Raw genomic sequence first — 12,075 nt, forward strand, 5'->3', positions numbered from 1 at the left:
GGATGAATAAAGTCTTTACATCTTATCTTTACCAAACTGTTAAATTACTCCATTTATAATCAAGCATTCTCAGTGCTTCCTTTAAAAAAAAAAAAAAAAAAAATCATTGTTCATATTATTTCTCTTTTTTATGCCACACCAGATAACCAGATTCTGAACCCAGCGTTGCTTCTGCTCATCTAAACAAATACAAGTTAATGTGCCATATTCCTGTTAAATGTCCTGTCCTGTCTGTATTGAATCTTTATATTTCATCCCTATCTGTATCAGGAAAGCACCTTTCTTAACCCAAAGATAGTCTAGGAACTTTCTATTAATTTTATTAAAACTGGTAAGACAGGTGAGACTGTGATGATACTTTATTGATCCGATTATGCCTATCTGCGAATGTCTAAACAATGTAACTGATATTCAATATAGCATACTGCAGGTGTTAACATAAACTGACAAAGTACTCCATACTGCAATAAAAGAACAAAAGCTGTCTGAGAGCTGTGCCCCAGTTTGTCATCACCACAATGTTTGATGTTTTATGAGAGGTAAAAAGACTCAGACGACACACAACAAACATACACATATTACACATGCACAGCATTTGCAGCGTTTGCCAGGTGAAGAATAGTTGATACCCCACTTCTTGAATCTTTAGTACACCTACATCTCTATGTAAATAATCTCTGTATAATGTGCTCTCCGTGAAAATACTTAAACTAAGTACAATAAAATATCTCAGCTGTTTTAAGGAAAATGTACATATTTCACCTGAGTGAAATGGAAAAATAACACAGAAGTCTTCAAGTTATATTAGGTAAGACTGTGTTATGATCTTAATGTTCTTTACAAAGGACAAATGCACAATCCTGCATTTCAGTCTAAAAATAAACAAACTATACATCATACAACCATCTCAACAGTATTTACCAAATCACTAGTCTTACCTAGTTTACTGGAATTAGGACTGACTGCAAAAAACATGATTTATGGCTATAAATCTTAATATGGATTTGTTTAAAAAGTGTTGTGATCATGAATCCAGTTTAGGTAAAGTTTGAGATGCTGAAACTCTAAGGCCTTGTCAATGACTCTATATCTTTTGTTTCTCTCCTCTATAAATTAGATTTCTGCCATAAAAAATATTTCATAGACTCTTCACAAATCGACTCCACAATGAACCACATTTACATTCCAACTCCTCTGATCCCTCCTCCACATCTGCAGCTGCTTCATTTTCTCCCTCCCTTTCTGTCCTGGGTACAGCAGATCAGTTTTCCCCTTCCTGGATGACCTGCTCAGCTGCAGGTTGCCATGTTGTGGCGTTATCCCCCTCAGCAGTGGTGGCTGTGGTGTACTGATAGAAGTCGGAGTCTGCCTGAAACATGACCAAGGCCTGTGCTGTGTGGATGCGTACGTGCTGGGCCAGGGAGCTTGCATCCAAGAATTTATCTCCACATGAGTCACAAGCATATAAGATCTGGGTGTTGGGGTCTGAGAACACAACAGAGTTGACAAACATAATCAGATCGTAACTCACAATAATAAATTGTACATTTTCACCATTGAGTTTAAAAGACAAGAGGTTATAATATCATGTCTTTTTTTCTACTGAAGTTGCAGTGTGTAGCAATGTGTCGAGGTTATTGTGAGTCTCCATCAGTGTTGTTTTCGTTAACGATGACGATGACGAAATATTTTCGTTGACGCCCCTTTTTTTCATGACGATAACGAGACGGTGACGAGACGAACATGGCTCTCTGATGACGAAAACATGACGAGACGTGTGTGAGTTTTCGTTGACGAGACGAGAACTGACGTAAATGTCAGTGGTCGGGCTGTGATCGCCTCTAAATTACATATTATGGATTGTCATTACTCTAAGCTTCACACGATTTAGCAACGGCTCCGTCAACAACAGAACAACGCTGCTGAGACGAGCCGCGGTGCGCCGCCGCCCGGTGCTTGTGATTAGAGCGGCAGAGTGCAGCAGGCAGTGATCCGCTGTTCCGGTGACCTCGGTCAGTGCGGTGCAGCCGCTCCGCGGCGCTGACGGGTGGTCAGACGTTCAAATGCATGACATTTCTGCTTATTGTGCGTGTAATCTGTCCATTAAAATCAACAAGTGTCTGCAACACTGCTGCATCCTTGTGTGGTCACGTCCACCACCTGGCATGCAGCGCACATTCTGCTCAACACACCTGCCGTCACTCCATCAGAAAAAAAACTGAATGCACTACTGTTACCACTTTATCTGTGTGTAGGCTAATGCATAATCCTTAGACCATAAAGTATTTGGCATTGGGTGGAAACATTATGTGTAAAACCATTCCTTTATTGAATTAATTTGTTGAAATACTTTTTTTTTTTCTTCTTTACTGAAACTGACTAAAACTAGACGAAAACCTTGTTGAGTTTTCGTCGACTAAAACTAGACTAAAACTATCACATATAGGAATGACTAAAATTGACTAAAACTAATAAGTATTTTCGTCAAAAAGACTAAGACTAAGACTAAATCTAAAATGCCTGCCAAAAACAACACTGGTCTCCATCTGAAAGTGGCTAGCTGGTTGGTATGCTAACGAAAAAAAAGACGTGACAGATGTTGGTGAGTTAAGGAATGAAGTCTGATGCTGAACTTACAACATTTCTTTCAGACTGGTAAGTAAACCTGCTAATGCTAATGTTAGCTATAGCAAAGTTACAAAGAGCTCCTTTAATGACAACATTTTATGTTTCAGTATCAATGATTCCCTCAGCCTACATCTGGTGACTTAGTACAGTATTCATTCCCGAACTTGTAATTTCATTTTTTTAATAGTATGAAACTATTCAGCTACAGGTGTTTGAGCTCTTACCTGCTTCTTGCACTTTCTCTACAGCTTTGGTGATTTCAGCTTTCAAAGCCTCTGTCTCATCTGCAGATACTGAAGCTGCCACTGGAACCACTGTAAAAAAAAAAAAACAACAACACATGACACTTGGTAAACAAACACCTGCCGCTGTCCGAGCCCTTTTGTCCTCCCCAAGCCTCCTTAATTATCTGCTGCATTTATCACATCATCATCAGGATGTTGACATTTCCCCTTTAAATCATTGAACCCATTCTTGAGGACGCTGCCTGACCTGTCAGTTGAGCTACAGCACTGCCTGCCAGGGCTTCGGTTGCCAGAGTAACGATGTCCTCCGTGGTAACAGTAACAATGTTGATCTCGTTGTCAGAGGTGGCCATCGCTGTGCACCCATCAGCCCCTTCGTCTGCGCTGCCCCCGGCTACGACCAGCCGCTTCATGCCGGCCTTGCCCTGGTGGACGGTCTTGACGTGGGAGCGCAGGTTGTCCACGCGGTTGAACCCTCGGCCACATTTATCACACAGGAAAGGTTTCTCCCCTGAGAGAGAGAGTGCAGAGCAGAGCAGCCAAATAAGCAGAGGCTGTGTTTGAACATTTTTAACGCAGTTGTTAAGAATATTTTCAGATATTAAAGTCCACCAACTTGTACTTTAATGCATCTTGGGAGCAATGAAAGTATTGTGATCAAAAAGAGAAGATCTCTACCTGACTAAAGATCTATTAAAATCCTGTTACCAGAAACTGTCTGACGGAAATCCAGTGATCAATGTGTCCTTACCTGTGTGTATGATGATGTGCTTCGACAGGTCTCCCACATTGACAAAAGATTTGTTGCACGTCTGACACTTGTGTGGACGGACGTTGTCATGATGCCGAATGTGATTGGCCAGTTGACTGGACTGTACAAACCTGTCCAGAGAGAAACATGAGACACTGCCCTCACCTGGTTTCACCCCAACATTGTTTTTAAAGGGTCATTCTAGAGGTTGTTTATGTTTACGCTTTCATGTACAATCCACAACTGAACACAACATGTGATCTGTGTTTTCTGCTCCCTATGAAGAGTAAAACCTTTAATCAAAATGTTCTCACATTTCTCACAGCTGTTTTCACAGAAAGATTTCAGACTGGTCTGTTGTTGGTCCACTTTTCACATCTGCTTAATACATGTCAGACTATTTAGCAAAAACAAAGACCGACTCATTTCAAGACAAAAATTAGTGTTACTATGGTACACGATCCGTGACACCTGCACTAACCAGTAGCTCCCAACAACCAAAAACTGGAAAACATGGCTCACAATTTGTGAATTGGTGGTGACTTTATGTCGAGATCAGATTTTTCTTTTTTTTTTGTTTCAGTCTTGACTGAATTTCCAAAGTAAAACATCCTTGTAACTGGTAAATGGAGCTCAACTGTTGGTTGTGGTTCCTTGTTCAGCTGTTCTTTATTATCGAAGAAAGTCTTAATTTACCCAGAATTCATTGTACAACAGTCTGCTTTAAGATAGTCGAGAACTAAAATGCTTTGTCTGAAGTCTGTATCTAAGCTGCAGTCAAAGTCTAAAGTTTATAAAATGAGCCTATTATTACAGTTGTCACTGTCCTGCCAAACAAACCTTTTGCCGCAGCGGTCGCACACATAGGGTTTTTCTCCTGTATGCTGTCGGACGTGAGCGATAAGGGAGCTGGCCTGGGTGAAAGCTTTGCCGCAGATCAGACAGACGCAGGGCTTTTCTCCTGTAACACATTCATAATCGTCTCATGAGATGTAGATCAAAGTGATAATGTGACAATGTGTGTTGCCTTCATGTTCCAGTGTCCACCTGAACACTGTGGGAGTGAGTACCTGTGTGGATGCGTTCATGACGTTGCAGAGCTCCAGGGTCACTGAACGCTCTCTGACAGTGCACACAGATGTAGGGTTTCTCTCCACTGTGAACCCGCAGGTGTCTCTTCAGATTTCCTAAAAGGCAGACAGAGGTCAAAGGTCAGACCAAATGCTTCAAAGTAAAGGAACAAATTCACAAGTCAACTACCGAACGACAAAACACAGAAACTCAACGCAAAAAAGAGCTCCAGATAAAATGTTCTCTGAATAGTAAATACTGTACTAACACTAAAACAATCAGGGGGTGATCATATAGAAGCTTGTACGTTACATGTCAACTGTAGTTCTTCAAACACCGACAACGGCTTATTTATTTTAACTGAGGTCATGTGATGAGAGTGCAGCTGCAAGTAACAACTGATTTTATCTTGACTTAAATCAATCTGTTGAATCAAAAAACTGCACAACTAACGGAAGAGAAAAACCAGAAAATCCTCATGTTAGATCAGCTAAGACCTGAGAACAGTTTGCTTTCATGTCATACCTTTCATCACTCAGTCATTACTGATCTACAACCTTTAAATCATAGTTGGAAATTAATTTTCTGCCTAACAGCTAAAAAAAATTATCTGATTGGACAAATAAAGTCCCAACTTCTGCATCAGAATCATTTGGACAGTATCCTACACATTAAAAATGTAAAAAAAAAAAAAAAAAAAAAAAAAGTAATGCTGAAATAAAGGAGAATTCAGTGAATATATGTTGTGTTTCATAAAACTAACAGAGCATGAAATCTCCTTTTTGGCTGGAATTTCCCTGCCTAATGAATGACTGATTGTTCAGTCAGATGTGAGTTTCTTGTACATAGAGGATCTGGTGTTTACAGCTGCAGTGTTACCAACTCAGCTGGTTGTCTTTAGATTTGGAGCCTTTTTTCAAACAGTCTGGGTATAAACCTGGTTCAAGGACTGAGGGTTCAGACCTACACTTCTTGTTACAGTCAGTCTACCAAGCCACTATGGTACTGCAGGGAAGAGGAGGAGCACCTCCAATACACTGAGCGCTGCCTCCATTACTGGAAATAAACTACTTTGATTTCGATTACATGTCTCATTATTACTAAAGGAGGCAGAGGAAGAACGAAACACAAGACACAACAAGCAGGGAGGAGGAGGGAAAGAGGTAAGTCACTGCTAACTAGCAGACATAAATAGAGAGAGTAAACAAGGAACATAGTTTGTCTCTTCTAAGTTTCTGAATCTGAATTATTGCAGGTGAGGTCTCAGTTCAGTCTGAATCTTTAATTCACCTGTTTGATGATTGTCAGATGATTTTGTTGTTATAAAATCAGCATTTGATCTTGAGGTGTCGAGTTTTGTACCAATTTTTTTTTACCTAATCTTTCGATACCCCATTTGTTCCGTGCTCCTATTTAGATTGAATTTCTGCTAACAAATGAACTGCTTCAGCATATTTCAAATCAGAAGTTAGAACAACAATAAGCCAGACATGGTCCTCTTACCTGAAGTGGTAAACTGTTTGCCACATTCTTTGCACTTGAGAGGCCCGTCTGTAATGTGGATTTTCAAGTGAGCCTTCAGATTCCCTATCTGAAGAGGAGAAACAACACTTGGTTTAAGGTTTGCTGTCAATTAAAACTAGAATTAAAGTTATTAAAACACCTCTGAGCATCGTAAAAGCTGTTCACTAACAAATCTTCACCTGGTTGAAGCGTTTCTCACAGTGCGGACACTTGTTGCCTTTTTCTGTGTCGTGTGTCTCCAGGTGTCGCATCTTAGCGGTGGGGTCGGAAAACGCCTTCTCGCAGTAGTCGCAGTGATACGGCTTCTCGCCGCTGTGGACCAGCTGGTGGCGCTTCAGGTTTCCAGATGTGGTGAAGAGCTTGCCGCACACGTCACAGCTGTAGCGAGCTTCGCCCGTGTGCCGCTTGCGGTGCAGGTTGAGCAGGCTGATCTGACGGTAGCTCTTCCCACAGGTGGAGCAGCAGTATGGCTTCAGCGGGCTGAGGGGGGGAAACAATTCAGTATGAGCTCAGCAGCCAGGTGCGATTGGCTTAATGTCTCTGAATAAGACGAGAGATTCACCTGTGTGTCTTTTCGTGGGCTTTGCAGGCTGCAGGGTCTGAGAAAGCCTTGTTGCAGTCTCGACAGCTGAACGGCTTCTCTCCTGTGTGAATCCGCATGTGTCTCTTGAAATTACCAGTGTGGGTGAATTTCTTGCCGCAGTCCTGGAGAAAAGAAAAAAGCCAAGCAGGAGTGAGCTGAGCAACATTTGCACAAGCACTCCCAGCATAACCGGTATTTCTATATTTGATGCAAACACGCGCAGCTTTTTAAACAATTCTGTTCATTAAGCACAACCGTCTCACCTCACATTTGTGTGTCACGGAGCTGTACGACTTTGACTCGGAGCGGCTGCTCATTGACGCCGCCTGACTTTGTCTCCCATCTCTCTCGCTGCCTGAATCGACTCCCTCAGCGTCCTGGTCGACGTCAGCATCATCCTCTCCAGCCTCTTCTTCATCTTCATCTTCATCTTCATCATCAGCTCCCTCGTCTTCAGCCTCCATGGAGTCGTCCTCCTGGTCCTCCTGGTCCTCCTGGTCCTCCTGGTCCTCCTGGTCTTCGGCCACTTCTGCAGGCTCGGCCGCCTTCTTCTCAGGTTTAGTTTTTGATGTGCCTTCATCTTCTGAGTCGTTGTCTATGAAAATGACAAGAGAGAAAATAATACAACCTTTCTCACCCTTGCATTTGTGCATCTAGAATCAGTCTAGAAACAGCAATGGCTTTAAAAGTAAGATCTCTGTACAGACAAACATCTTACTGGTAACTGAAAAGTTCTAATAAATTCAGTGCTAAACTAGAATCACCACCTTGTGTTTTCTCCGCCAAAGAGCCAGGTTGCAGGAAATGTGTTTTTGATCAGTGAAATTCACCTTTGACTATTTGGAAATAAAATATCATCACTCTGTTTTACCCTTACAGCCATTTGAGTTAAACTGTGACATTCGGTAATTCATAAAATTAATTTGTGAACTATGGCCAAAAACGTCTTTTTTGAGGCTGCAGTGACCTTGAACTTGAACCACTTAATTCTAATCTGTTCATATTTGACTCCAAGTGAATGTTTGTGAGAAATCTAAACAAATCCCCTCAAGATGGTCTTGAAATATCACATTCAAGAGGCCAAAACTGTGTTTTCACCTTTGACCTTTGACCACCAAAGTCCAATCAGTGCATCCTTCAGCCAAAATGAATGTTTGTGCAAGATTTAAGGGAATTCCCTGAAGGTGTTATTGACATATCACCTGCATGTGAATGGACAGACAACCTGAAGGTGCCTCTGGCTGTGGCTGGGGCTGGACCAGAGGCATAACAATCCTGAATATTTCTGTTTGATGCTAAATATAGTTCATCAACAGTGTAAGTAACTGTGACTGTTCTGGCTGATAAAATTGTGCAACAGCTAATCCCCCAAGCCATCAGAGCTGTGAACGCTCGCCACATGCTGCCCCCCATCCCTCCCCCCACACACACTGTTTACACACACATACACCTGCACTTTCCCCAACTAATTGCAAGGGACAACTGGCACACTTTATTTTGAATGTATTTTATCTATTTTTCTTTTTCTTTCCTATTTGGAATTGCTGCTGTCTTTTTTTTTTTTTAGAATTATTGTCTTGTCTTAAATGTGTCTCCTTTTTTATATTTGTGTCCAGCAAACAATATGACATTGGGAGAACGGCTTCTCTCTCCCATGTGTAATGAGGTTTTTCATGGAAGTGACAATAAATTGAATTGAATTGAAATAGTGTAAATGTACTAAGTCCTCTCACCTGGTGGGAAGTTTCGTTTTGGAGGTTTTCTGATTCTTCTCCCTCGGGAGCTCATGTAGGACGAGCTGCCACCAGATTTCAGCTGTGACTCTGTGAATAAATATAACAATCAACACTTAGTTGTCACAGACACCGATAAATAACTTTCACACTTACGGTAGTTTCTCTGAATAAGGACTTACTCGGAGTGTAGTCAGAGTCAGAGGGGTCATCGTGAAACACGGGTGCATCTTGTTCCTCACTTCCTCCTTCCTTCTTCACAGGTGTCTTCTTCTGAGCAGACGGGGGGGTTGTCTTGGGAGGTCGTCCTCGGCCCGAGTTGGTCTTGGCCGGGCTGGCCTGAGGAGCAGCCTCTTGTGTTTCGGTGCAGGCGTCTTCATCTACATTGTCCTGATTCTCTTCAGACGGTTCATCTTCGATGGGAGCGCAAGAAGGACTCTCCTCCACCGGTGATGCCTCCTCTGTCGGGTCGCCTGCCGGCTCCTCTTTCTGCTCCTTTTCACCTGTTTTTTCCTCTGGGTTGTTGAAGGAAAAACAGAGAAGTGGATTCTTTGTTTTAATAGAACATGGTGAATAATCACTGGGCTTAAAATATTGGATCTTAAAAAGGCTAATATAATAGCATGTATTGAAATCATAATGTAACACTGATCAAAAAGATGTAATAACCAGAAATAGCACCAGGGAATTTAATATCAACTCAATGTAACAAAAACTCAACCAATATGAATTCAGGCCTCTGACTATTTGCAGTAGCAGCAACAAACAATTGAAAGAGCAGAAATAAATTTTTTCACTACCATCACAGACATAGGCCACCTTGTGCAGTAGAAGACATTAGATTGTTGAGATAAATTAATTCTTAATAACTAATGGGTGATTAACCTTATCTTTCTAAACCAGCATCGAATTACTGACCCAGTTCAGGACTTCAAATTGAGGACACAGATCACAGGCAAGTTGATGACTGATGTCAAGTTCACAGTCATGAAAACCTTTGTTCAGAGGAGACTTACCAACAGTGAAATCCAGTGTTATGACTGAAGGAGCTGGATTTGCCATTGACTGGTATGCAGAGCAGGCATTTACAATTTCTTGCATTTGAAGAAAATTTGCAACAGCGAGCACATCTTCTACATTCTGTGGACTTAAAGTCAGCTTGGCTGTGTACATGAACTCTAGGACCTGTCCCAAACCTGCAACAATAACCAGGAATGCAAGATTGGATAGACAGCAGAAATATTAAAGTGTTAATGATGGTGTGTATAATCATAACACAAAATCAAATATAGTGCATACTATGAATGTATACAAATGTGTGTCCACAGCCAGAGTGACACCTACCTGCTGCATTGCTGATATCCAGATGCACCACATCTTTCTGGTCTAGGAAGAGCGTGCGGAAGTAGATACTGCAGGCGGCCAGCACGGCTTTGTGGGCCTTGAAGTCCACCCCGTCCACGACAAAGGTACAGTCACACAGCAGGCCCTGTGTGCGTTGGCGATTAAGCTGCTCAAGAACCTTCCCACTGTGCCACGGGAACTCCATCGCCCTGATGATGTGAGGATGGCAGAAGAGGTTTGGCCACAGGTACAGGCTCTAAGAGTCATTGACAAGTGAGAGGTCATATGTGGCACATCAGGGAAAGTTTCAATGGCAAATAGTGGTGGTCTTTTATTCATCAATATCCATCCATATAATTCAGCTGACCGACCAGAGCAACTGTTCAAAAGACCTAAGAATATTACATGAAAAAAGCTAAATATCAGCCATTAAAACCCAAATGTCGTACCACCAACATTCATAAAACTGCAGACTACTAAAACTGTAGCCAGAACATTAAAGTTCTACACCAGGTAAGAAGCCAATACATCACAACAACACTATTTCTATGTGTTTTTATGATGGCACATGGGAATATTTATTCCCACCTAAAAATATTGCTGAGAACAACAGGGTAACTTCATCCTTTTTATGTAATGATATAATGATATGCCAACTGTTTATTATGATTTTTTTTTTAGGGGGGGGGGAATTAGTTATAATGCACTGTACAATGCAAACAACTGTATTTTTTTTCATGTCCTGCTTTGTGTTAATAAAAAAGTCAACCAAGTTCTTTATTTGTTTATCTGGTCATATGTGAGTGAGGGTGAATGGCAGAAGTGTTTAACCTACTAGGTATGGGGCTCCTTTTCCCAAAGCAGACTATTTCAGTCCCAAACTGAGCTTCAACAACAGTCGAACACATCACTAGTGTTAGCTCGTCTGATATATAAAATATTTTGCTCCTAGGATGGGGAAATAGCTCATGGCTAGCCAGCTAAACAAGTGGCGAATTCAAGCACAATGACACAAGCATAACCTCACTAATTGTCCCAATCTTAAATACCATTCAAATGTTTTATGATAGGAGATCGCTTGGTTTGACGGTGCAATACATCGATTACAATTCCTCCATCCTTGCAGCTTTGTTATCAGGGATTAATTTAGCATGCCTTGACATGCATGTAATGCAGGGACAAGATGGCGGCCTGAGCACTCGGGCCCGTCTCCATCCGCTGCTCTTCTCGCTGCTCGCTGCCTCTCTGAGCTGCGTGGAAGCGCCATTTTAGTGTAAACTAACTCCGGATTTACCTCCTTGTTGTGTCGTCTCCTCTCCGGGTTCAAACTGTTCCGGCCGGGCGGTATTTACGAGTCTTTGACCGAGTTAACAAAAACAAACCCAATCGAGTTTTTCGGTGATCGATCCTTCCCCGCTGACTCCCTCCACCGCCATCTTCCTCTCTCTGATCGATTGATAGGGACCGTCCGGATGTGTCGCAAGAGCACGCGCAGTGTGATTACTTGCTAAGGTGACGGTGACCGCGTGGGGGCGTCATCGAGCCACGTGCTTGTTATCATATTGAAAGTGCAGTAAGATCATCAATGAAGGGGACACAATATTAACATTAGAAAATTAAACTGATTTAGATATAAAATTAAACCAAATCCTCAGAATCACTTCCTATATAAATCATTCATAACTAACAATACTATAATAACAATATAATAACAGCAATAAAAATAATAAAATAATTAGTATGAAAATAATAATTATCCTATGACCTCAGTTAGATACATAGTACATCATCACCGCTGAGTAAATTACAGCTACATAAGAAAGACTTCTACATTATTTCTGCTTGAATGGTGCCTTTGTTAACGTTGTCTCATAAAAGCACCACATTCGCCTCATAAATGCACACAAAAGAATGAATAGAAGCACCTTCCATCCTCTGAAAGAAACTGAATGTTGCTGTATTTATAATGATGTTGATGGTCACATCTTTGATGCTGCATTTTCATCTGGATGTATGTTAAAGCAAACAGAAAAGATAAAAAATAAACTGAATATGGGGCTATAGGATTTGGGCTCTGTCAAATTCCTAATTCCTAATCATGTTTAATGCTTTGTTTTTATTTTGCATACTTACTTTCTCTTTATTAGGTTTCAAAATTAAAGTCTGACTATCTTTTAAGACAATTCCCTATATGGC

At 41.3% G+C, this 12,075-nt stretch overlaps 1 protein-coding gene across 2 annotated transcripts; it reads right to left on the minus strand.

Moving 5' to 3' along the window:
• Positions 1-164: 164 nt before the first annotated feature.
• Positions 165-11,372, minus strand: zbtb17 (zinc finger and BTB domain containing 17). Of its 2 annotated transcripts, none has more exons than XM_083974602.1 (15): positions 11,174-11,372; positions 9,880-10,088; positions 9,552-9,731; positions 8,718-9,050; positions 8,536-8,625; positions 7,066-7,397; positions 6,782-6,924; positions 6,399-6,699; positions 6,199-6,286; positions 4,695-4,811; positions 4,465-4,585; positions 3,625-3,755; positions 3,121-3,384; positions 2,853-2,942; positions 165-1,485 (listed from the first exon to the last, which is right to left on the minus strand). In XM_083974602.1, the coding sequence occupies exons 2-15, from the start codon at positions 10,082-10,084 to the stop codon at positions 1,262-1,264; spliced, it is 2,619 nt and encodes an 872-aa protein (XP_083830728.1). In that variant the 5' UTR covers positions 10,085-10,088; positions 11,174-11,372; the 3' UTR covers positions 165-1,261. The 2 variants fall into 2 exon arrangements, with proteins under 2 accessions (XP_083830728.1, XP_083830727.1); XM_083974601.1 differs by having other exon boundaries at positions 9,880-10,135; positions 11,174-11,343.
• Between the last annotated feature and the right edge of the window lie 703 nt (positions 11,373-12,075).

This window comes from Trachurus trachurus (genome assembly GCF_905171665.1).
Source record: "Trachurus trachurus genome assembly, chromosome: 7".
NCBI classification, from domain to species: Eukaryota; Metazoa; Chordata; class Actinopteri; order Carangiformes; family Carangidae; genus Trachurus; species Trachurus trachurus.